Source organism: Ooceraea biroi, chromosome 11 (assembly GCF_003672135.1).
Source record: "Ooceraea biroi isolate clonal line C1 chromosome 11, Obir_v5.4, whole genome shotgun sequence".
Lineage (NCBI taxonomy): Eukaryota > Metazoa > Arthropoda > Insecta > Hymenoptera > Formicidae > Ooceraea > Ooceraea biroi.
The window spans coordinates 9553331-9579812 of NC_039516.1; the positions used below are offsets into that span (position 1 = coordinate 9553331).

At 43.9% G+C, this 26482-nt stretch overlaps 4 protein-coding genes across 6 annotated transcripts in view; 2 read left to right on the forward strand and 2 right to left on the reverse strand.

Moving 5' to 3' along the window:
• The first annotated feature begins 1751 nt into the window (after positions 1-1751).
• On the forward strand, positions 1752-4189 carry LOC105278789 (actin-related protein 8). The gene is made up of 8 exons (XM_011338139.3): positions 1752-1775; positions 1970-2137; positions 2215-2712; positions 2776-3117; positions 3211-3357; positions 3420-3639; positions 3725-3853; positions 3932-4189. Exons 1-8 carry the CDS (start codon positions 1752-1754, stop codon positions 4102-4104), a joined length of 1701 nt encoding a protein of 566 aa, XP_011336441.1. The 3' UTR covers positions 4105-4189.
• On the forward strand, positions 4031-6801 carry LOC105278791 (28S ribosomal protein S22, mitochondrial). Of its 2 annotated transcripts, none has more exons than XM_026973734.1 (3): positions 4031-4108; positions 5670-6145; positions 6276-6801. In XM_026973734.1, the coding sequence occupies exons 2-3, from the start codon at positions 5774-5776 to the stop codon at positions 6765-6767; spliced, it is 864 nt and encodes a 287-aa protein (XP_026829535.1). In that variant the 5' UTR covers positions 4031-4108; positions 5670-5773; the 3' UTR covers positions 6768-6801. The 2 variants fall into 2 exon arrangements, with proteins under 2 accessions (XP_026829535.1, XP_011336443.2); XM_011338141.3 differs by lacking the exon at positions 4031-4108 and adding an exon at positions 5259-5480.
• LOC105278790 lies at positions 4145-5323 on the reverse strand. Its single transcript, XM_011338140.3, has 4 exons — positions 4884-5323; positions 4679-4814; positions 4517-4573; positions 4145-4433 (listed from the first exon to the last, which is right to left on the reverse strand). The coding sequence occupies exons 1-4, from the start codon at positions 5219-5221 to the stop codon at positions 4281-4283; spliced, it is 684 nt and encodes a 227-aa protein (XP_011336442.1). The 5' UTR covers positions 5222-5323; the 3' UTR covers positions 4145-4280.
• Positions 6802-6931: 130 nt separating the features above from the next.
• LOC105278788 overlaps positions 6932-26482 on the reverse strand; it is a 157670-nt gene continuing 138119 nt past the window's right edge. For both annotated transcript variants that reach the window (XM_026973733.1, XM_026973732.1), the window contains 2 exons: positions 26163-26259; positions 6932-12942 (listed from right to left, as the gene is read on the reverse strand). In XM_026973733.1, the coding sequence (XP_026829534.1) occupies positions 11437-12942; positions 26163-26259 (1603 nt within the window). In that variant the 3' untranslated portion in view covers positions 6932-11436. The remainder of the gene's footprint in view (positions 12943-26162; positions 26260-26482) is intronic.

Here is a 26482-nt window from a genome sequence, read left to right on the forward strand (position 1 = left end):
TACATCTCCTAATTTATTTCACATTTTTGTATTTCTACTTTTGAATAATAATTTCTTCGAGCCCTGGATGTCTACTCTCACGGCCGTGCGTATCTAAAAGCGAATAATATTAATAAAGTCGTAAAATTGAAAGGACGATTTTACGTCAATTAACAGAACAATATGAAGCGAAATGTGTATTCCCGTACAGTGTTAATAGCATTATGTAACGAAGGACACCCGCCTCTGCGCATCTGTCGCGCTTAGGATAACCTCGGTATTAATTAAATTATATAATATAGAGGTACGCGTAGGCATAAGGAATGTTGATTACGAAACGATAAATTGTTAAAATATCCGTGAGGTATTTGTCCGCACATTCTACCGATTTCAAATAGTCTTTCCGCCGTGATCGATGATGACACGTGCACTGTAAGCACGTGATCGCACTATGGTGTCACGTGGATAGCAAAGATGTTCTTTTCGTTCAAAAGCACTTGCCGGCCACGTGAACGTAATTTTCTACTCATCGTAAGACAGCGAGATAAATTACGTAAATATTGAGCTATTTTCACGACGGAGATGTTATTTAATTAAGTTTTTAATTGGTTGTTATTTTAACAAAGAATTGTTTGATGGGATGTACAGTAAAATATTTAATAATCGAATTTGGAAAAAAGATAGGAGAGAAGGAATATATATTTAGTTAAATTTTGACAGACGAATATAATGGAAGAATTATTTAAATAAATAATAATAAAAAGAAAACTAAATTTTTCTGAAACTTTATTTGTGAGAAATAAGAAAGTTGCCTGAAGTAATATATATCAGTAAAATATTTAATAATCGAATTTGGAAAAAAGATAGGAGAGAAGGAATATATATTTGGTTAAATTTTGACAGACAAATATAATGGAAGAATTATTTAAATAAATAATAATAAAAAGAAAACTAAATTTTTCTGAAACTTTATAATATACAGTTTGTGAGAAATAAGAAAGTTGCCTGAAGTAAGGCAATTCAAACTTTCGCTTTCTTCCAGTTACTACTCTTTATTTTTGAAGATTGTTTAAAATCCGTTATTAAATTTTACTATGCAAATGCGGAAATTTTATCTGATTTCTCGCATTTTTAAAAGTTTTTGGAACTGATAGCAAGATTATTATAATTCCTTTAGCATTTTAGCTAGAATTTCCTTTTATCAAGTATCTTGTAATTGTTTCTATTTTTGCAATTGTTAAAATATTTATTTTGCGCCTGCAAAATGGCAATTCAACGTTCTTATAAGTTATTAGTTTGCAGCCTTGCAGGTGCACATTTTATCTACAGTCTGCAGTATTACAAGATTTAGCAACGTAATTTCTTAAAATCCCAACAGATGGCGCCACGGCCCCATTTCGGACGCGAAATCGAAAAAGTTCGAGGCACGGAGATCTTCCCTTGCTAAAAGACGAAGTAGAAATTCTACGTGTTTTCAGTCCATTCACTGCTTTCTCCAATAAACAATGGGAAGCATAACCTGTTCTGATAATAGTAAAAGAAATATTGGTATATTTATTTAATTTTAGACATAAAGTATCATCGACTATGACAGGTGACAACTTTTAAAAGTTTCCGCAAAAATTGAGATGGAATAACAAGGCAAGCAGGAGAAATAGAGAATATACTGCACTTCGAGGTGGACAATTGGTTATAAAAGAAGATTAAATAAAGAATAAAGCGAAGTGGAGCGATTCTAATTATTTTTACTGCAACCGTAAATCCCAACGAAAATGCCGGTTTATCAAGAAGCAGAAGTAATTATTTCTTTTTTATGTAAATTATTATATTATCAGAGATAAAATTTCTTTAATAGATTTTACACGTTTTACAAGAATAAATATTTGTAGAAATAATTGTAAAATTCTTATTTCTATCTGTTGCGAATACTGAATACTTACTTTTATCTTTTGTGATTAACAAATGCATAATGACCAATGTGTTTATTTAGCAAATCCAAGCACAGACAATCATCGTTATCCATCCTGGCTCTATGTACCTACGAATGGGCCGTGCTTCTGACTTGAAACCTGTTACATTGCTACACGCTGTAGCAAGGAGACGTCTGCCAAGTGGAACAAGATACAAGGACAGTTTCTTACCCCCAGCTGTGACACTAGTAAGTATATTAAAGTAGATTCTTGTAATTGTCCCTGCAGTTGTCTCACGATGATGTCTTACAATTGTCTTCGCTAGACAAAAGAGTTGACGCAAGCTATGGAAGAATCTCGTTTACAAGTCTCGCACACTCTGCAGTCTTGCCTGCAATCAGATGGGAGCCGAAGGTATGCAACCCCGCCTCAGCAGATAGCAGCTTTCAATCGCAGGTCCAGCCCGGAAATCACCTCCCCGGATGGCATGAAGTGGACCAAGGCCGATCGCGATGTAATCATTGGCGATGATATCTTGTCGCTGGTCCCGGAGGAGGAAGCCGGTTTTAATATCCATTTCCCGTACAAACGAGGCGAGCTCAACGTGCATTCGGCTCCGGGAGGCAGTCTAACGGCCGTCATGGCGGATCTGAAGACCATCTGGGAGTACGTGCTGACTGAGAAGCTGGATATCCCTTTGAGAGACCTGAAACACTATCGCGCGGTGCTGGTTATACCTGACATTTATCATCGACCCTACCTGAAGGAGCTAACGACGCTCCTGCTGGATGAAATTGGTTTTGGCCGTTGTATTCTGCTACAAGTTAGTACTATATTTAACATAACTTTAAATATAACTATATAAATATTGTCGTGCCATCGACAGGATCATGTAGGCGCGATGTTCGGAGCGGGTCTCGGGTATGCGTGCATAGTGGACGTTGGAGCGCAAAAGATATCGGTGTCCTGCGTGGAGGACGCGATCTCTCACAAGGACACGCGAGTACGCATGGATTACGGAGGCGCAGATGTCACGCAAACATTCCACTGGCTCCTGCAAAAGTCTGCCTTCCCGTATAAATCGTGCGTTCCTACCAACAAGTTAGACGCGTTGCTCCTGGACCAACTAAAGATTGATTTCTGCCATGTGGACCTAAACGTGTGTGGCTCGCAGGAGAAAACGTTTGTCGTCAGGAAACTGAAACAAACGGAATCGTATACCCTACAGGTGCCGAGTATTTTTTTTCTGCAAAATTAATTTGGAAATTAATTCTCAGTTTTTTTCTTCTTGCACGAGAATTCACTGAGAAACTTGTTACAGGTGGGTGATGAGTGTTTGATAGCACCTCTGAGCCTGTTTCAACCTGAACTGTTCAGAATCACCGGAACGCATAGTGTACACGGTCAGAAACGGTCAGCGGGAGATCCGGAGGATCCCTACGACGAGAATTATTTGAGGGAAACGAGCGTGAGTATTAATTTCGGCGAATTATATAAAACTGCGTTTCGTTCATTTAATTTCCATTCCAGAGACGTGGGATGAAAGAATCTCTGGATCATTCCTCAGAGATGCAAGAGGAGGCGGCAAGCGCACCTGCGGCTGCAGGCGAGGACGAGGTCGTGGTCGATACCGTCGGTGATTCCGTACCTAGTTTGTCGAACCGTGATTTGGAAGCTCCCCGAGACAGCATGGTACCGCAACAGTTGTTAGGTCTCGATCAGGCTATATTACAAAGTATTGAACGATGTTGTGAGTATAAAGAAGCTTGTGGGGCCCAAAATTTTATTCTAAACTTTTTAAAATGTTTAAAATTGCATTCTAAAATTTTTAACAGCCAACGAAGATCTCAAGAGAAAGATGTACAGTTGTGTGCTGGTCGTCGGATCCGGCTTGAAGTTTAAGGGTATCGGTACGTGGCTGCGTAATCGGATATCCCTCCAAACACCTTACATGTATAGGCCTGGTATGTGTTTCGCACTTCTGATCGCTCGCGTTGTCACGTTGCATTATCACAAATGAAATATAATTTTTTTTCTCGCAGAACAACTGGACATAATAACGCAACCGAAGGACATGGATCCGGGCATGACTACCTGGAAAGGAGCGGGAATCCTGAGCTGCCTGGAATCGGCTCAGGAGCTGTGGATCGCTCGATCCGAGTGGCATCGCTCGGGAGTCAGGATATTGAGGGAGAGGTCTCCCTTTTTGTGGTGAAACGGTATTTGCTACGCTTCATAGCAAATTTCGGCGAGTATGGCGTGTTCTTTTTATTTAGAAAAATATATTAAATATGGAAATCGTACAAAATTGCGATAATCTCAAAAGACATTTCTTTGTTCGCGTTTGTTAGCGCCTTTGTTAGCGCGAGATCGCAAGAGTTTAGGTTTTTATCACAGCAACTCGGTCATCCTAATTCTAGTCCTGTCATTACGATGATACTGTGCTATGTCAGCTTCCACTAGGAAATTTATGTACTTTAAGGTGTCTGGAGTGATGTCGATGTAAACGTCATCTCCACCTTTCAAGTAGGCGGATGTTAATTCCTGCGAACAATTTTACACATTGAAGCGATTAATTAATTTTGACACGAGACTGTATTTAGTCACTTCGAGACAATATTACTCACCGCTAATAATTCCTTGAAGCCAGCGTTGTCAGGGAAGAGCGTATCGACCACAGTGTGCTGCAAAACGCAGCGTCCGTTCAATATCTCATTTTGCAGAAATTACGCTGCACGTTTTTTACGCAATAAAGATTATAAAATTAAGTAAACCGTGAAGTTACGTACCAGGTCATCCTTCACTTTTTGAAATATGCGCTTGGTCAGGGCGTGCTCCTTCTCGTACGTCTTGTTCGCAAAGGTCTCGGTGACGTTCAAGTAAGCTTCTCGCATCTTGTCGAGGCCGCTTTTCTTGTTTTTCAGGCTGCAACGAGCGTGACAATTAAGTAAAACGTAAATTGTGATCAATAATTGTTCATGTGTGTGTACGTACTATGCGATATCTTCCTGAATAGTAGAGAGGTTACGCTCGAGACTATCGAGAAGCTTTTGCATGTCGCGGATCTCTTCCTCCATCTCGGTCATCACCTCCACGCGCAAGTCGGACGTCCTAGGAATCGGATAATTCTCGGGCTCCACTTGCTGAATCTCTCTCAGCAGGCTCTCGCGCAGTCTGTTTTGCTTCGTTTTCACGTCCTCCAGCGAAGTGGACGGCTTCAGGACGTAAGCTTCGTTGTTGGATATTATGTTCGTCAAGTCTTCTATGTTCTTTTCTCGCTCCGCCCTCTTGTCTTTCAACGTCTCGAAGGCGTCCTCCAGTGTATACTCCATTTCGTTTCAAGCAATTTTACGCACTGAAACGTCCGAAACCGCGTACGGAACGCGCCGGCTGGAGAGAGCGAGCGGTGATTGGCTCGCGAGATTCCTCCCTGCACTCGAGGTGGAGGCTAGGTGTCGCGTGTGTCGTCTCGTGCCTTGCGGTTTGTTGAGTTAATCATGCTCGCACGTCAGATAGGCAAGCTCTTGCGGCACTCGTATTCTCGTGCGATCGTGAATTGTCGCAATGTTTCTTCGGGGAACGTCGAAGCAGGTAGGTTTATCATCGTACAGTTATTCACGTAGAGTTTAACGACATTTGTAGGTTACGTTTCTTTTGTTTACGTTAGAAGAGGAGAATGGCAAGAGAAAATGACCGTTACGCATGTAGTTGAATTAATTATATTATATAAAAATGTTAATCGTAGTTGTCCTGACTGGTCATGTAACTTTCATCTGGTAGATGCAGCGGAGAGAGACCCGGCACCGTTCTTCTTCGACAAGGAGGTTCAGAAATCCTTGAGAAGATTGACGACGGTCGACTACAAGAAGGTCTTCCGGCCTCGCATGGATGGGCACAGGCTCAGGCGACCGGAGTACAAATTCATGACGGACGAGGAGCTCCAGGCAGCTATGGACGCAGCAAAACGGAAAGCAAATAGATACCTACAAATGCCACCAGTGGTTAAACAGAGATCGGAAATAACGACGGTGTTGGTCAAGGATGCCGCGCTGCTGGATCACGACACTGTTAAGTACGTCTTCACCGACATTACGTTTGGTCTGAAGGACAGGGAGAGGATCGTAGTAGTCAGGGAGCCTGACGGTACGCTGAGACACGCCAACTGGCAGGAGCGCGACAGGCTCATGCAAACCTACTTTCCGAAACCGGGAAAGGATATCCGTAAACCAAGAATGTTCGGAGGCAAATATCTGGAAGTGAGTACGTGCTCGAAAACTCGACGCTTTGTATTTAAAAAAACAAAACACCTCAGGCCCAGGGATATTACAATGGCAAAAAACCTCAACCTAAAGCGAAAACTAATATCACCATTTTCCTTCTTTGCAGAGCTTGTTGGAGCGCAGCAAGTACGAGTTCACACTGGACCGCGCGTGCATTCAATTTGACCCGGACGATCCGGATTACCAAGCGGTTACGCGGGCGGTTTACGAGCGCATAAACTTGGAGAAGCACTTTGAGGCTCTAAGATCGACGCGCCACTTCGGGCCGATGGTGTTTCATCTCGTGTGGACGAGTAACATCGATAACCTGTTGTGCGAGATGATCGAGACTGATCGAATGGAGGACGCGGTCCTACTGATACGCCTGTATCACAAAATCCACCCCACGGCCGAGTCGGCGGTCAATCGGTGCAAGGATGACTCGAGCGACGAGGAAATCGTGATGCATTACGCGCGTTTCGACTCCGCGAGGACAACCACGATCGAGAAACTCGTGCAGTCGTACAAGGAATTGCATCAGCAGCGTAAACTGTTGGAGGAGGGGATTAAGAAGGCGCACGGCTTAACTTCGAATCAAGTGGAAACGGATAAAGTGTAAATATATGACCAATAAATCTAGCATTTTATGGTAATTATTTCTCTGCCGTTCGACCCATCTGGACACCCTTGCGACAGAAATGACAACGGGAAGCTCAAGTGTTCTAATAAAAAAAATCGTCCCCTTTAGGAGAATACCCCGTAGAATAAGCGTGAGACTGTTGCTGCGGTATGTCATGATTTGCTTTATTCGTTGTTCGTAAGGTCGAATCAATCGATGGATAACAGACACACGGTCGTCAGGGGTAATTCGATGATTATTACTCGATTATTTTATTACGTGGTAGTACTTACAAACATTTACAAATGTAACAAGTCAATTCGATTTGGCGTACAGGATCGTCAGAAAACATTACACTAATGATCCGCTAATTCGTGATTATTACGAAGAACGAACGAAGAGAGAACGCAAATGCCTCGAGAACGGCCCGCGCTTGATTCGCGCGGGCCGACAGCGCGCACCTGTCCGACACGCTTGGTTTTCTTTACGATTAGAGAAGGATTGATTGGGAGATTGATTATACTTAGCGATTAAACGTGTCCGGTAACAAATAACAGCTCGGTACTCGCCGATACTCGCGTATCGCCGCGAACGAAAATGCACCGTTCAAAGTAGCTTTATACAAATGCAATTATACGATATATTGGCGATTGGTGGCAAACCTCTAGGATCGTGGAACAATATACAAAGTCGACGTGTATAACAAAATCAAAAACGAGAGAGGTCTCCTTCCTCTTGTCTCTCTTGCCGCCAGGATCTCGCGTCGTTATTGTTTAATATTTGATAAGCACTCGTAGAATCGTAATATGTTCGTTATCGATCATTATCATTTTGCCTTATCCTTAGTACTCTTACTGTAAGTAATTATTATGTCCCTATAGATCCGTACTCCACACTGCGACAGCGGAAAATAAATAAGGTATGCATCTCACCGCGGATATTTAACCCTCGGATGCAGTCAGCTGCGTTATTCGCGCTATGCCGTGCAAGTAATCATCGATTACGCTTCTTTAATGAATTCGTGAGAAATAATATCTTCATCCATCACAGTAATAAATATCTGGAAAGATTCTTAACGCTAGTATTGCTACTAATAAATCATAACGCTGAGAGAAAACTTGATCGCATTTGATCATGTTATCAGCAAAAAGTGCGACATGCATACCACATCGATGTAATTGATTCTTAATTTTTCTTTACGAATTTCGCATCGCGTACAGAGAGGATATCGTGTAACACGCATTATCTTTTATTATAGTTCATCTCTCTAATAATATATCAACGATTCTTCATAATCTTCTAATTATTAACATAACGCAAAATCGAAATTTTCGTAATTCACAAATTACACAATCAAGCAGAGATAATTCTCGTCGCCGTTTTCGCTTTAGCCTACTTAAGGATTCTTGTTAACTGGCGAACTTTACTCTCCTGGATTTCTCAATGAACAATTAGTAATGCGCCATTCACCTGGGAAATGAACGCAATTCGCTCGACGCTACAAATGTGAAAAATGCGCGTCTCGCAATTGGTCTCGCATGCAATTTCTTGGCTGTCGATTCTAGAGAGTCCGTTCACCAGGTCGGAACGGACTCCGCGAACGCATCCGAGGGTTAATACGAGAGCCTCGTCGATTCGGTTTGCATTCAACCGGGCTAACGAAAGAGAAAAGCGCATGTAAAATAAAAACGCATATGTACGCGAATGCGTCAGCTGCTTAGGCCCTTCGAAGCAAGGTAACGCGATCGCATCGAGCACTCTGATAGACTCGGACAACATGAGACGTCCGAAGGATGTCTGAAAAGTATCTCGATGTAGAATTCGTGATCTCAAGCATTCCATTTAAATGTCATTTCAGGAAGATCAGACTTCAGACGCTCGCGTTGTCCGTGAAGTGCGACGATGAGCTCGCTCTTTGTGCAGTAAGCTGTGATAAAATAGTGCGATCAACTTCGCTTCGCTTGTAAATTTATCATCTACGACAAAGTGGAAAGATGCAATGAAGCACGATAACTCGACGATCGTCATCCTGTGACGGGCAGAGTGCAGGGTTGATAATCAGCTAATGATCGCGATCGTCAAATAATCCGACACGGGATGCACGCTGCGCGGCGGTACATTGCGGAAAATGTAACAGAGCTACTGCTGTTGCTGCTTTTGCGTTCGGGTTGGTAAATATTGAGCAATATTCTCTCTAACGCACACCTTTGGCCGCCGGAATACTCCCTCGCCGACAGGTCCCTTACGCGTCTTGCCGTGTCCCTCGACTCGAATCGACCACGTTGCCCCGAGAGAACAGACGATACACCGACTTTAATCGTCGAATTCGAGATCAATTAATCTTCTTTGCCTGTCCATAAACGATTTCTATAAATTACAAGATGCAGCAATGTTGAATCAATAATTTATCTTGTATCTGTAATTTGATTTGGTTTAAAGTGTAATTAATTTAAATTCAAGTTGGTCTACAATCCATCTAAAATTGATTGTCAGACTTGTCCATTTTATCGGAAAGTTAATTGAAATTTTGTCAATACATGTTGCACATTTCTTTCCATTCTTCTAGAAAATTTTCTTGCCACTGAAATTCCAGGAAGAGACGATTCATTGCTGACTCGGTTTATTCGGATTGTTAGTTCTGGTCTCGGAAAGTATACAAATATAATCCCGGCATAAATATTCCGCGCTTTACTCCGATCTAATTAGCTAATATAGCAGAATTAGCTAATATTACAGGTTGAAAAGGTCTGCATCGGGTCTAAGTGTGCCTCTGGCATCCTGTTGCCGTCTTCCGGTTCTCTCGAGTAGTTCTCTTTCGTTCTGCGAGCATCCTGAATCGTGTGCCAACTTCTCGTTTCAGAATTCCTCCTTGGACTTCCTGTACCTCTCAAATAAATTCCTCGCACAGTGCCACCCGTAATCCCTTACCGGTAACGAGAATAATCACGTTGGTCACCTATTCCTACGCATCTTGTGTATATATAATATGTGTGTGTGTGTGTGTGTGTACGTATATATTTGTAAGGGACTGGATGTGTGTACATGTATGTGTATACGCGTGTATATACACGTACGGTAGACAATTTGCTCTAAGCGCGATAAAATTCACGTGTCTGCGCACGTTAGGACCGTCGTCGTCGTCGTCGTCGTGTACGAAACGCGTTTCTGATTTCGTTGACATCGTCCGAGAGAAATCAAATTGCTCCGCCGCTTCGCTCGTGACGTTAAACGATGCGCGTACGCAAAGTGAGCGTGTATGTTACGCGCGGTTACAGTATATATATATATATATATATATATATATATATATATATATATTTATATAATATATCTCGTATATATATCTCTCATATGTATATACTTAAATTAACTATCTAAATTTCCCACTTATACGTATATATTTATATAAATCTCCCGCTACGTTCGCACGCGTACATATAGCATGTATATTTTCATGTACACGTTACGCGCGTTGTTATAAATATTATACACGTACATAGACGTGAGTGTATAACATTTATACGATGTGATCACCTACGTAGAACCTTGTGACGGTGTTACGTCGCCCTACCTACGACGAAGAAAGAACGAATAGCCGGATAGTTTACGGGTGACGGGAAAATCGCCGACGCCGGGATGTGCGCACGGCTCTGTGTATAATCTTAAAAAAGTACGCAAGTTTATGTCGTGTGTTTCCTCGTGTGTTTGGCACAGACGCGTGTTAGCAAGGAGAGAGAGCGGGCACATCGGATGTGCACGGAGTCGATCCAGGATCCATGCGCGAAGCTGCGCTCGTTCACCAGATTGTTACCCGCGTCTAGGAGGCTTCATCTCGGCGAAGGGGGAGAATCGCGAAATTAATCGAAACCTCGATATAATCGCGCTGCTTTCGTCGAACGAGGGAAGAAGGCTTCCGCCTTTTGGTCGTTTTTCTTGCGAGTCTGCTTTGGTCTCGTCCCTTGTTCAGCTTTGGCGAGTAGTGCTAGTAAGTCGCGTGTCGGTTTGCAACGTTGCGCAACGTCGCCAGGAAAGACCGAGAGACCAAGGGCAAGACGCATTCCGGTGCTCGATCGAGCGCAATCAAGATGCGCCGAATGATGTGAGCAACGAGCTCACCTTTCCTTTCCTTACGTTTCCTTTTTGTCTTCTCAAGTCCGGACGTTGAAGTTTCGCGTCCGCGTATCGAAAGGTTTCCTCGCGCCATTTCACGATTATTAATGCTATCGTTAACCATAATGATTAGTGCGGTATTATTACGCGTGCCTCGCGCGCTAATTCCTACTCTGCATTCTACTTTCCAAGAGACGTTATCCGCCCGCGAAGGAGCGGCGCTCAAGTTCGTCGTTCGCGATCAAGAGTAGTCCTCTTCCTCCCTCTGGTCCTCTTCATTCTTCTTGCTCGTCTCATTGCTTGATGTATCCTTTCATTCTTCTTATTTCTCTCTCCATCATCTTTACTTCTAGCAGCTTCCTGTCATCTTGCTCTTCTCGACTGTCTCCTTTCCAATCCATCCCCTAGTTTGTTCCTTCCTCCACTCGTCTCATTTGACCACAACCTCCCTGACTGCCGTCCGCGGACCGAGGATTGCCGGTCCACGGCCGTGTTAACTCGCTAGTGCGATTTCAGTGGCGACCTTAACGGTTGAACCGATCAGCGAGCGGCTTCTCGGTCACAGAATGTCCGTCTCGTATACTTTGCTGGTGGTCGTAGTGGACGTGGTGGTGACAGTCGTGGCCGAGCCGGTGGCAGTCGTGCTCGACACGACCGTCGTCGAGGTGGTGACGCTACCGGAAGCCTGGCTACCTGCGATGGTAATCACCGCGTTGCTCGCCGGAACTGTTTGACCATTTGCGGTGACCTCGATCTTGATCTGGTCGCCGTTACTGCTGATGACAGCCTCTTGCGGCTGCAGCTGCGGCTTCACGCTGAGGCTAGTGAGGGATCCGGAGGTCGCCGCGCTCAGACCCAGGCCCATCTTCGCCAGGAGGTTGCTCTCGGAGCCAGTCTTCTTCAGCAAGTCGGGCGGCACCGGCGGCACGGTGGTGACACCGGCTGCGTTCCTCTGCAGCTGTTGCAACCGGGTGTACTGCTCCTGCAGGGCCTTCTGCTTCCTCAAGAGCTCCTGATGCCGTTGCTCCAGCTGCTCCTGCCTGCCACGTTTGCTCTGCAAACCCTCCTGCGAGTTCACACTCTCGCATGAGCTGGAGTTGCTGGTCGACAACACTGCGGATGACTGCGAGGACGATGAATTGTGAATCGCTGCGACTCCCGCCGGTGTCGGCGCCGGTCTACCATCGCTGGTGACGTGGTCCACGGTGGACAGGATCGTCGTCGCATCCGGTGGCAGAGCCATGGGTGGTTTACCCTCCTTGCCGATGACGAGGCTGCCGCTGCGGGATGCCGGTCGGCGCAGGGTCGCATTGCCGCTCTGCAGGCTGCAAGGGTTCCTGGGCGGCAGTTGCGGACTGGTCGGGCTCGCCAGGGGTGATCGGGAGCTGGTGCGCGGCGGCGGTGGCGGCGGTACTCTCCTGGCGCTGGCCAGCTGCAGCAGCTCGGCGTTCCGCTCTGGCACCGGTGGCTTCTGCCCAGGAAGGAAGCCCTGCGGCAGCACCGGCAGACCGGGCGGCTGTTGCTGCTCCTGCTGCAGCGACAACCCTTGCAGCCTGGCGATGGGCGGTGAGGTGTCGGTGTCCGAGCTCGATGGGTACGAGTGCAGGCGACGTAGGGTGCCGCTGGCGCCCGGTGCCATTCCGGGCAGGCTCGCGACGCCGGAAGAGACGGCGGCGGCGGTGGCAGCGATGCTCGAACCGGTCAGGATCCCACTGGACGAGTCCACACTGCCCTTCCGGCCAATATCGCTGATACTGGGCGCGCGACCACCACCGCCGCCGCCGCCGCCGGTGGTCGTCGCAACGCTCGTCGATTCCCGGAGGCTGGAGGCGCGGCCGATGTCTGCCAGCAACGTGGTGGAACCCGGGGGCACCGACAGGCTGCCGGACACGTGGCCCATCTGCGAGCTGGGTCGCGAGAAGGTCTGCAGCTCGTCTAGCAGAGCGTCGAGTGCGTTCTCCGGACGCTGCTGATAGTCGGCGGATGACTCGTGAGGGTGGCTCCCTCCCCCGAGGACGCTCGCTGACCCCACGACAGTGCGTTCCGCTGGCACAGGGGCAGCTGCCTGTTTCGTTCAGACACGCGGAATCAACAGTCGGCCTCGCCGCAGCCTGGTCAGCTGGAGGGCGGCTTTTGCCTGGCGACGTCGCGCCAGCGTCAACGTCGACGCCGAGGACGACGCCGGACGTTTCCCTCGTCGAGGGTGCTGGCGCGACGCGCCTCGGCAATGGGGAGATCGTGCTGTCCTTTTCTCTTTTTTTTTGTTTTTTTTTCTTGCGCGCGTTCTCGTTAGAAGGAAGTCAGAAGAAGCATCCTGCGCGCGTGTGATCGTGCGATTTGTCGGTGAATTTCCGGGGACGCCGCGTATGACGTCGGTGAAACGTGAGAAGTGGCGAACGTGAATGTAATGTACACAGTGATACACACAGATACTTACGCGTGTAGACACGGCAGAAAGATACAGATACATGTACAGATATACGTATAAGTGTAGAACGGAGAGAGAAAAAGAGAGAGTTTGCTCTGATAAATTGCACATCGATTATGGTATCCTCGATCGTGTATGTACAGAGGTGTATCTTCACAACTGACCGTCTGGTCTTTCAGTGCGGATAAGTCAGTCGCGGTTATAGTACATTTTGTATGATACATTGTAGCACATGTAGCTTAGCGTGCTGTCGCTGTGGATGCTTCTTCTGACAACGAGAGCGATGACCGTAGAAAGTGGCGTCCCGAATAATGAAATTGCAGCAGGGATGATTCGCGAGAGATGACATTCGATACAGATCAGCAAAGTCCGTTACGTACAATATTTGATGGAAGTAACAATCATGATCTCTATGCTATCTGAAGATCTACATATTTTATAATTAATAACTGAATCTACGAATCTTATCTTATCAATTTCTTGTACTCTAGATACGTAATTTTTATTCAAACGTTTATGACTAAACAGCGTCTTGCGCGATTATTTATATTAGTCGTTTTAATCTCTTCTAAATTATTATTAAATGAATGAAAAAAAAAAACTTTTATTACTTTCTCGAAATTTGATAAAACCTTTTTACAACATAATGTGGTTCTACTTTTCGTATTCTGATTTGTGCGACAACGATACGCGCGAATCTCATAACGGACTTACTTCTCTGTGATCGTAAAATTTGAGTAATGAATTAATTTGCAATGATGTGCGCGCAAATTTGAAAGAATGCAATTTGATACCAGATACAAAGGAGCTGTAGCTTCTCGATGGCGGCAGCTGCTATTAAATTCGCGCGAGCATATTAGCGCGAAGACGCACTTCGACACGCCACGATCGTACGATCGAAGGATCGCGAGTCGAATTTCGTCTTTCTTGTTTTATGTCATGCGTGCGTTTTATGTCATATGTGCGAGATAATGTACATGCGTATTAACGGTGAAGAAAGATGACTTAATAAAAGGAAGAGCATGACGATGAGACGATGAATGATGCGAGACATATAATGAGCGGAAATACGGAAACGATAGAATATGATGAACGAAGAAAATAAAGCGAGAAAGAGAAGAGTCGCCGGATGGACCAGAGAGAAAGATAGAGATCGAAATCGGGAAATCGAGAGAAACAGAGAGCGCAATGATGAGTCGTGAATCGCAATATAAATAAACGTAAAATAAGACACACAATACGTAAGACATAATACGTAATTATGATTAATTCCGTTAGATAATTACCTGCGATCGGTTATGCGTTTTGTGCGTGCGTTGTGCGTGTTACAAGTCAGTACTCGTTTGGGGCTCTTTTACATTTGGCATCGATTGCTGTCCGGTATTAGTCAACTTAAAAAAAAAACAGAAAAACCAAAAATCAAAAATCCGAGCTCACAAGCCGCGTCGCGCGCGGGAATAAAAAGGAAACCAAGAAAAAGAACAAAAAATAGTGTGTTCGTCCTCACGCTCTTCGATTTATCGCAGAGTCGTTGCGAACGTTCGTGAACGGAAGCTGCGGACGCGCTCGGCGCATCGCTCGGGCATCGACTTGTCACTTCCTTGACTGATCTTTACATGCACTGACAAGAACGAGAATGCAATAATGAGCGAAATCAATCAAACGCGGTAGCGGATTAAATCAGGCGAAACCAATAATCGATACAGATTCGACGGAATCACCGGTCCCACGCGAGAAAAGCGAACGCTCCGATAAAATTGAAATGCGCGTGAGAATAAAATTGAAATGTGAGAAAGTCATCGTCGCGCGATCTTTGAAATGATCGAATCAGTACATAAATCGAGATCTGATTCGTGCACGCAGATAATTGCGTAACGGGATGCTGACACTCGATTAGTACGGTGATATTCTTTGTCGGGGATGCGGTGGACGACCGACAAAGAACATCGCCGTCGTGCAACCACCCTGCGAACACCCTGGGTGTACGTTTGCTCGCAGAGAGCCTCCCGCTCAGGATGAAACGTGAAACGTATATCGGTGAAGAGACTTGTTTGTGCCCATGCCGATGAACGAGGTGCACAGAGAGACGTGGATCGCTTCAGTTACACAGAGAAAGGGTGCAAGATCGTTCTCTTACCGATTTTTTCGCCGGGGTTTACGAATTCGCACGAGTACGCTCGTCGATGCCCGTACTATGACGCCGATCTTCCGTTTCCGGGCCGAACGGAAAGCTCACGCAGAACAATAATACACGCATGCAGATACAGATCCGTGGCGCGTGTGGGGGGAAGAAAAGAAAAACTTGGCGGGGGTGGGACACGCTTCCTCCTCGCATGCAGAGAGTACTCCGTGCACGCACACGCGTGTACGTTATTCTATTTGCACGTAATACGTACACACAAACACATGCCGCATGCTACACGTACGTATACAGAACAACGTGTCTAATCAATTAATATCTGACTAATTGTGAGACAAACAAATAAAAAAAGAAAAAGAAAAGACAAAAGAATATAGGGTGGTGTATATACATGAATAGTACGGAAAGGAAATATCGGCCGATCAAAAAGTACACAGAGAAAACCTCCAGTCCAATCCTTATAGTAAGGCAATATAGTGACGGATTCAGACTCATATATATAGATAGAGATATATATATTTATATAGAAAAAGAGAGAAATAGAGATCAGATAGATTGAAATAGATAGAGAAGAGAAAGGAAGAGAAAGAGAGAAGGAGCGTATATAATATATATGTAAAAATTGGTTAAAATGTGTCTCCAAGATGGATGAATGGATATGTACATAATACAGAGAGTGAGAGCAAGAAAGATAAAAGTAAGAGCGAGAGAAAAGATAGATAGAGAGAGAGAGAGAGAGCAGAGAAAAAGAGCAAAGTGTGACGGATGATGAATCTGGCACGAGGATGGAACACGCATATATCGTACGTGATAACGAGGCGCGATAATATTGACTGATGTCGGTGAGATCGAAAGAAGAGACTGGCGTGGTGATGGCGATTTATCAATGGGAAAAAGAAAAGAATACGCGCACTGAAGTGTGACACCAAGTGTGTAGAAAAACCAGAAAGGTTTGAAGAGGCCCAAGTACCTTACAAATCAGAAATGAGGGGGCTAATTAAATCTGCGAAGGCGTTATACGTCAATGTGTAGACAGGGTAGACCGTGAACACGCGCGCACTGATTGCTCCACGTGGTGAGACAACTTTGTAAGTCGTAATTGATTTTTCTCTTGAGAGTTCCTCTCTTGGAACTCTTTTGCAATCTCTTGGAACAAGCGTTCTTTGATGTTAAAGATCTCGATAATTAGGAGCACAAATTAAAAAAAGACTTGTTGGAAATAACTTTGCATAAACTTTGCACAGCTTATAGAGGTTTTGCAATCTGATTTGCAAGCATCGGTCATTCCAAGAGGCAGAAAAAATCAATTCCGACGTAATTGAAGAGCCTCAGCATGTGCGCGGATAATGGGCCGTTCTGCATTTTCTGCAAGGTAAAATACCTCGGAACTGAGACAGCCAATATCATTCCATGGCTCGGAGCTATAGAATTCGTACATGCTTTTGCTTTCCAAATGATTTTCTGAGCTATGAATGACATCGGTTGCTCCGGTTTCGAGATAATGTGTTTCTGCGGCTTCATCATGGCACGATTTCATTCGTGGAGGCCAATCGAGATTCGTCAAATCCGTCTTGTCACGCGTAAATGATATAAACTTCTTGAACAAGTCGAAACAATTTTTTTAAACAACAGTATTAAATCTTTTTATAAGTTATTGTTGGTGCTGTTTCATGGAAAAATCACGTAAAACTATATAATACGTATACGTAATAACATTATCGAGATTAATCGTCAGCATTGGATGTCGATAGAAAAAAGGATTCAACGAGTTCCGATTTGCTTCCAGTCGCATCCTTTGCACACGTGCGCGTCAAGAGAGGATAATTGTGGATTATGAACATGAGTGCACGTGAACACGACCAATAAGTATTTCAATAATGATGAGGTGTCGTGGAGAGAAAAGATCGAAAATCGGAAAACTACAGACGAGTTCCATTATGGTAATGTATGACTTGCGAAACATTTAAACGTACTATTGCAACTAAATTACGAATCATTTTAATTAGTGAAAGAGACTAGAGAAAGATGAAGGATTTATTCACAGTCGATCTAATCTTAAGTGAAACAAGAAATGGAGTGCACCATGAGAAATTGTGAACACACTTCGCCGTACCAAATCACACGCTTGAATTTACACGATCGACGAACCATCCTCAGATGTGATTACGCATTTGGATCTACATGTACCAGTTTGTCGCTATCGATTATTGCAGCTGAAGGCGTATGATGATGGACACATGATACTTGTCAGCCTCAAGTGGAATAAATTCAACGACAAAATTCTGCGACACTAAATGAGACATCAATTAACAAAAAAACATCTTCTACTCAAATTTTAGACTCTCTTTATTTCATCTAATTTCCGCCAAACTTTACGCAACTTTGCAATTAAAATTAATTAATCCAGATCGATGAACAAAATTGATTAATAGAACTACCTGAGTAGTGTCCGTGTAGCTCAATAGTTTCATAAAAAAATATAAAAATAGCTCGATGCATTTTATTCGAGGTTTTCGAGACATCGCCCCGCGATCGCACGTTTTATCGTCGATCTTATTCCACTGCGCGCACATGTGCATACAGAGGCACATATGCAGACGTCTTCTTGATCTTCTTGATGGTGCAATGGAAAAATAGAGATAGAGAGAGAGAGAGAGAGAGAAGGAAAAGAGAGAAAGAGAGAAGAAAGAACAAGAAACAGAAAGACTTCCTCGATTCGTTGCATGTGCTACAACGAGGCGGCACATCGGGATGTTCTACTTGGGAGACGATCGATGCCGTCGAGAATCATATACTTGTTATATACATATATACATGTACACACGCTGCCGAGCAGCGATTCGAGCGGGCTGCTGTCCGACAGCCGCGGAAACGCGCGCGGAGGGTAGAAGGCCTAGGGGTAAGATGCGCTATTGTGCGCGTTGAGTGACCTCACGTGAAAATTGGCGGGGGTGCGACGGACGTGAGAGAGAAAGAAAAAAGAGAAGACCAGAGAAAGAGAGAAAGAAAGGGAGAGCTGGTGGAAAAACAAACAAAGATTAACGGGTAGCGCTACGGGGGGTGGATCTCCGTGAAATGCAGTTGCGCGCGCGCGGGTGGGTGCGTGCCATTGTCATGGTACATCATGGGAAATCCAATGTAAACCTTGAAAAAAGTGTAGAAAGACAACAGAAGCGGCGGGAGGGAGGGAGACTGGCAAGGGCAAGGGTTGAGAGTGGCGGCCGAGGGTGAGACCTTACTATAAGAAGTGGATTGAAGCGAAAGAGAAAGAAAGAGAAAGAGAGAGAAAGAGAGAGATAGAGAGACAGAATGTGTCTGATGAGGTCCGGGTCGTTGCTACTTCGCGTTCTACGTCGTGCCGTCGATTATTTCGCATCGTCGTGATTAGAATTGGGAAAAATAAATGTTTCAGTTGAGATTTTATATTAGATGCTGCACGTATGTGCCAATTTCGGCGTCTTCACGTTTTCATACGGAGATTATACCGAATGATCTTTAATTAATTTATAGGCATTTTTCTAGATATCATTTCTTGTGATGTAGTTTATGATTATGATCACGACTGCGTGAAACCGAATGATGAAATGGCAAGCAACAATTTTTCTGACAAATATTAACAAGATCTCAATTTCGCAGAATTCAAGAAAGACAAATACGAAAAGAAAGTATAACAAACGGATCTTGTATCGTCGACGATGCGAAACAGTCCTCGGCGTTCGCCGATGCTCGACGAGCGAAAGTGCTCTCTTTTCTTCGTCTTTCGCCTCGAATCGGCAAGGGCGTCTCGGTAAAGGCTAGCTCGGAAGTGCGCGGATGCTTGATAGAAACTAAGGAGAGGAAACGTTGTAAATATATTGTATATGTAATATATTAACTGGGGTAAATGTATATAGGTATATCTTGCGAAAAAGGCCAAGTGAGAGCGCTAAAATCAAAGACGTATAGCACGTAGCACAGCAGAGTCTTAATGAAGGTTCGCTCGTCTCTCGAATCGGCCAAGTGACTAGCCAATGCGTATGTCTTGCATAATATGTATGATTGTGTGCGTGGTTCTGTTCTGTGTAAGGGTGTGTGTACGTCACACAGACGTCTCCTCGCGAGAATTTTGCGCGGATTTGTAGTACACCGCGAAAGCCCGTACACAAAGGGCTGTTTTCGTCGGTATCTGTATCGGGCACAGGCACTAGCACGTAGCAGAATATTCGAACGGTCTCAGGCAGAAAAGTGGTAAAGCTAGAGGAAATCAATGTGGTGCATAAAATAGCCTCAGAGCAGCGGAGAAGTCGCGCGGCGTTCCTTGCACCGGGACCTCGCGATTCTCGTACAGTGTGCCCCATGGAAAACGTGCAATAGATATAAGCAAACGTAACAGGCCAGGAAGTAAGTCTCCAAGTGACTGATATCAAGTAAATAGTTGTTAGGTTGCGGTTCTAATGCAGTTCGTAAGCTGTAATGTTGCATTTACAATCTATCTTTTAAGTTTATCACAATTATAGAAATCTTTCTTATTATAAAATTTAATTAAGTCTAAAATTGCATAATTTGTGATTCTTGCAAAGAAAAAGGTTTAAGAAAAAAGTTTTAATTGTTAAAGAAAGTGAAATGTGGAAAGTAATAATACGTAGTATTTATAGTTTGTATTTATATTAAAAGTAAAGATTTTTATTATTTATTTTTTCGATAGTTTTGCAGTGAGTTTGGCAGATTTTATTGCTTATTTAATGTAACAAAAATGGATAATTTACACAAACAAGATAACATTAAGAAATTAATAAAACTAATTTACGTTGCACAAGCAATCATATTCTTACTCAAAGAATTGCTCATATCTATTGCACATTTTACTTTATCTTTTGTTGCACCTACAAACATCTCTCAGTCTTTAAACAATCCATACACAAACTTGGCCAATTAACAATCGCCTGTGCATTTTGTGATGTTGCCGCTAGTTCCAGATTTGTAGAAAAAGGAAAGCATTTCCGGTTTTGTCTTTGTTCTCGTAACACAGAGATGGTAAAGAGAACACGATCATACAAAGAAGAGTCGAGGAGTCGCATGAAAATGAGATTTGTCTCAGAACAAGCATGTGTCAAGACCGAAGTGAAGAAAGAATGTCAAGTAACTGTAACACGTGTGTGGCGATAGGAGAGTTAAACTCACTGGGATTCACTCCGAAGAATTCCGCTAAACTGCTATAATTTTGTCACGCAGACCTCTGAAGCAACAAGTAAGAATTCTACATATACATATCTTATCATTTTACGTTTATTCATTGTGTAAAAAAAAAACAAATTTCCGAATACAAAAAAATTCTTAACGGGACTAATATTCAACAATGAAATTAAACGTGATCATGTATTAATTTTATAAATTTGAGTTGTGCGTTTTCCTCAAAGTACTTTGCACGCATCATGAAGTTTGTACAGCATATCATTACATTTGCGCGAACACGCCAGAATCGTCAATTGCGAAATTTATGAGACAGATTGAGCTACCACGTTTTCTTAATATTCATGAAGAATCACAGAATCTGGCGGAATGCTCCGGAGCGCCGTGAGAGGATAACAGTTATCAATGATTGTGCTGCAGACATACCGATGAAAAAGAATATATGAATATAAATATTCGTGTTTCTGAGAGAGAGAGAAAGAGAGATATGTATATGCGTGTATATATAATATATATATAGATAAAAACAGTACAGAATAATATATAATCGTAATAATAATAATGATAATGATAATAATAATAGAATAAAACGGTAGTCTCATAATATAGTAATAATAATTATAATAATTTACAAGTATGAAGAAGTAAAAATTTACTCGTGACTGGTCTGTATGGCCTCCTTGAAGTTAGTACTCCACTTCCAGCCATACTAAAAAATTAATATCACTTTTTCACTATCCGTTACGCTGTAACACCTGCCTCGCTTAATTTCTTTTCTCTATTCTTATATCTTCTGCTTTACGATCTTCGTACGCAGCTTTCGTATGCAATACAGTCTGCGTAACCCGCATCGCTCGCGATTCTTGCCAGACAGGCTCCAGACAGCGGAGGCTGCCACGGCAAGGATGCGTCTCTCGTCGTCGGAGGCATCGTCTGGTCGTCCCGACGACGGCAACCTGGATCACCGTCGTCGGCCGGCCAGCCGTCCCGACGCATCGCGATTGCCCGGAGAGAGAGAAAAAAAAAGAAGAAAAAAAAAGCCAGGACTCGTCGCAGATTTCCGTGGTTAAATCACAGCTAACACTCATGAATGATCTGACAAAACATCGTGATCGGCGCCGACGAACACGCGGATCCGCGAGGGTTGCTGCGCTCTGCGCCACCGGGCGATGCTGCACATCTTGCGCTTTGCGCGCAACTTTTGTTTTGAAAAATGGGAGGATCGTCCGCCTATTGCGGAATGGGATGACGCAAAGGGCAAAATGCCAGGCCGCGGGGGTGGTCCCTTCGCGAGACGGCAGAGAGCAGCGTGCCCTATGAATCCCGAGATTAATTCGAGCAACGCGACGTTTGGGGAAACGTTGCATTGCTGTTCTTCAAGCAATCTTCGAATCGCTCTCGAAACGAGTGAATGACGATGAGAAAGAGAGAGAGAAGGAAGAGAGAGAGAGAAAGAGAGAGAAAGAGGGAAAGGAAAAGAAGCTCGAGACAGCCGATTCGAGCGATTCGATTTTTCCGATACTGATGAACGATAAGCATCGACGGCTACGAATGTTTTGTCACACCATGCGCTAAATGTATAAAAAATATCTATGCTATCGGGACACAGCAAACACTGAAAATATTGGTTGTGTGGACAACAAGGTAGGAACGGGATTCATATCACAGAAAGAGAGAAAGAGAAAAGAAAGAGAGAGCGAGAGAAAAACAGAAAAGAAAAGAAGAGGAAGAAAGAAAGAGAGAGAGAGAGAGAGAGAGACAAGTTGCAGGGGAGAAAGAGAAGTAGCACTTTTCTTCGACTTCCGCCGAACGTTTCCGTGAGGTGCTGCATTGTCGGCTCGAGAAAGGATGACGCTAAAAGACGACGAAATTTCGGGGGAGAGGGAGAGAGATGGAGACGCGCGAAGAAAAATAGAAAAAGAGAGATACAGAGAAAGAGAGACAGAAAGAAACAGAGACAGTAATGAGAGTGAAAGAGAGAAAGAGAGACAGAAAGAGAAAGAAAGAGCCATCATCGTGTTCGTGTGCGGTCAGCATATTTTTCTTTTAATCCCGGGAGGACCGTGTGAAGAAGATGGCGAGAGAGGGGCTCGATGGTATTTTTCACACGTGATTGTGTGTCGGAAATGAAGATGTTGCACTTTCTGAATAAAAATCGTCGCCGCTGCGATGTTCGCTCTGAGGGATATTCACTGCAATTCACATGTTGAAGCGGTGAGCAAAAGCCTTCATGTGTGGATGTCGAAGGGTTACTCGTCGTGTGAGGGGTTGATTATCGCGCGATTAGAAACGGTACGTAAGGCGATGCGGTCTCGACACAAGAAAGAAGAAGCCAGATATTTCGTGAGAAATTTCAGACCAAGATCGATCTTGCCTGAACCTTGCTCGGATCACGATGAAATTCAGCTGATACTTGTGCGATCGAACAATGCTTTTCAGCACTGACGTCTTTACCAAAAAGCGGACGATGTCTCGTTGCACTGTTATTTCTTTCTGGTATAATTGCTACAATTTAAATGATATCACGAGAAAGACTGGCCAACGCGAAATTGATAAAGAAAAGGAAAACGCTAATCCGTAATCACGTGCTATCCTGCTGAAGCTCTGAGTTTATGTTTTGTTAAGCATCTTCGACATTACTCGGTTTATGCGAATATCGAATTCTGCTTTTGAATAACGAGAGTCGTCTATGTCCAAGATAAGTGCATCACGTGAGTGATAGCGAATTCTCTCAGTACATGTATCGTATTATTGTACAACGTGTATGAAGCGGGGAAGACAAGGCGATCGTGTCTGATCTTATGAGAAGGTTTACATCAGATTTCGTACTGTCTGCCAAAGATAGTGAGCCGGAATAAGCGAGGACGAGGTGAATGGAACTGCATGTTGCTATGGGTCTGCTATTATTAAATTGAATCGAAAGACTTCGCGGGACGGTAATCTTTCTTGGTTTTCGTTGCTCGCAAATTTTGCCAATCGGGAAGAGCTAGCACGCAATACTGAATCCGCGGATCCTGCAAGTTCGTTCAATTGAAAACGTCCGACATTCATCTTCGTTCATCCGTCTCGTTCGTTGCGCCAACGTGATCTCATCTTGCGATAGAATTTTCTGATCGTCTGTCTTATTCGCCGTTCGCAAACAGATCCGAGTGGAATTGTAGGTCGAGCGAATTTTTACATTGCACAATTTGTATATTTTCTTCGCAAAGTCTCTACCGAATTAAATAACAAGCGAAAGCTTGTAATTAAAAAATTATTAATATCGGATTTTCGCGGAATATTGACTGACGCAATAAATCGGAAACGTTGTGTGTGCAATTTCGAGTAAAGTTTATATTAACGCTGATATCAATAATTATATTGCAATATTTATTATAAAATAATTTTGCAGTTGTCACCTCACATGTGCCAATTTCCCGATAGTGTTTGTGCTGATACTCATCGGCTTGTCTGCCTGACTATGTCAGTCTTCTTTCACTTACATATTATAGCTTTAACATATAGATATACCACAGATCGCGCATAGAACGTTGCTTCAAGGTAATCTAGGTCTTCTTAAACTGATCCAGAATCCTCATTCTTATCCTAAAAAATTTAATTTTATTAATTATTATTATTCATTGCAAGTTTTTTCTGTGCTGCTTCAATAATGTAATCATTAACGACTGGCATATTTAAAATAAATTCAAGTTTGAGATATTGAATATATTATATTTGCAAAATAAATCTTTTTCTGAAAGATGAAATTATAATCCATCGTTGTACGTTATTGTTATAACAATTTTAATGTTGGAGATTGCAAAAATGTCATAATGCGGAATATGTATATTCCGGCATCCAAATAACGAGCTGTGACAATTCGTAATTTTGATTGATAAGTTAATTAATAATCACAAGCACACAGTCAGACAGACAGTAATGTCTACTTCCGGCGATCCCGCGCATCGCCGCGATTTATCAATGTCGCTTGATCGGCCTGTCATAAGTGTGCGCGAATCGAATTGTATATTTATATTATATTGTACGTATATACAGTACGCATATAACGTAGACGTTACACGGGTAATGCATATGTACGCAGAGAGAGAAAGAGGTAGAGAGAGACAGAGAGAAACAAGAGTACTTTACGTGTGTATAAGATCATATAGACATATTTATATATTATGTACCAGAACAAAACTCTAGATCAGTCGTTGCATGCGCTTGTTAGCATAATGGGAATACGGGGAGGTAAGCGGTGGTCGGAGATTAGTACACGTCTCACTGCAGAATACCAGATCGGCTTACTTATGTGGGACAAGAAAGATCTACGAAGCGTGGAGTGGTCTCATCGATGCTCTACTTTGTTGGCAGGTGGCAAATTGTAATGGCCTTATATATCGTGTTGAAGAGTGTTCGGTGAGCGAGTTCTCATAAGGTGAGCAGTAAGCTGCGATGGGCACAACCGTTTCTTTTTCGTTTGCCAATTGAGCTCCCATTAAATGCATAGGCGTGTTCGTATTGCAATGAAACAACTTTGCTTACAGATAATAGTCAGGAGAAGGAAGAGCTTTTAAGCAACTTTACATATTGTACATACTTAGAAGAAAGATTATTAGATATTATGTACAATCCGTGAAATATTTATTCGATTAAACAGGAAAAATTTTCAGAAATACATATGTAATTTTGTCAAGCTTCCAAATTTGGCTTTTCATTATCCGATACCTTAAAGCAGTTAAATTTTCAAGCAGTAATGTACACAACTGAATCTATAATTTTAACTTTTTTTAGTTTGATCGTTGCATACGCACATCTGATGTGCCCATCTCCTAACGAAAGCCAATGTTGCGATCATCACACGGATCAGAGTGTGTGCCGTGCCACTCGCGACAAAGTGTGCAACACGACAGAATGTGCACGCAACGAAGGAGGGACGTATATACCGGAGGAGACCGGGATTTCTCGCTCTCGTTCACGCCAAAAAGCCCGTGCCAACATTTTTCCCATCCTCGGAAGCGAACGATCCCTACAGAAATCCATCATGCGCGACCGATCGATGGCGATTCCGGCTATACGTCCTCTACCATGGTCTCCTCGGGATAGGAAAGAGCTCTTACAGCCGCGGGACGCGACTCGGGAAATTTCTCCCGTCCAAAACCGCCCGAAACTCCGATCGAGAACTGGCGAGGCTGGGGAATTACGCGAGTTACCAACCCAGTTTTTCCACAATCTTCCCGGTTCTTCGTTTTCTTCTTCCTCGAGGGAGAAAAAAGAGGCGAGAGGAGAAGCAGGGGTGGACACGAAGATGTTCCAAGCGCGATACGCGAAGGACGAGGACTGGAGAACTCGGAAGGAGGACTCGGAGGGATAGCTCATGCAACGGACGGCGCGTTCCCGGGGAAACCGGGCGCGTTTCGCGCGAGTTTCACGGGACGGACGAAGAAGAGATCGGGGGATCGGCGGGACCAGGATTCGGGTCTCGATAGAGAAGGTAGATAGACAGAGAGAGATAGACAGAAAGAGAGCGAGCGAGCGAGCGAGCGAGCGGGGCCAATGGAGCGGTTACCTTAGAATGCTGCGCCGTGGTCGGTGTTATTGGCGGCGTGTCCTCGGCATCTACGCTCGGTGCGTTTGGTAATCGCTGCTCTTGCACCGACGCCAAGCTGAGAGAAACCGAGCTTCGTCAGTCAAGGGAAGAGAACGTGGTTAACGGAAGAACGTAAAGACTCGCTTAAGTATTGATACAGCGCATTCTTGCTGATGATCGAACTATTTCAGACTTTGCGACTTCAAATAATTCGGATCAAGTAATTTGCGAAGAGACTCGGTGGTCTTGCCGATTAAAGTAGACCCGCGGATTCGATGAGCATTCAAAGATGAGGGGAA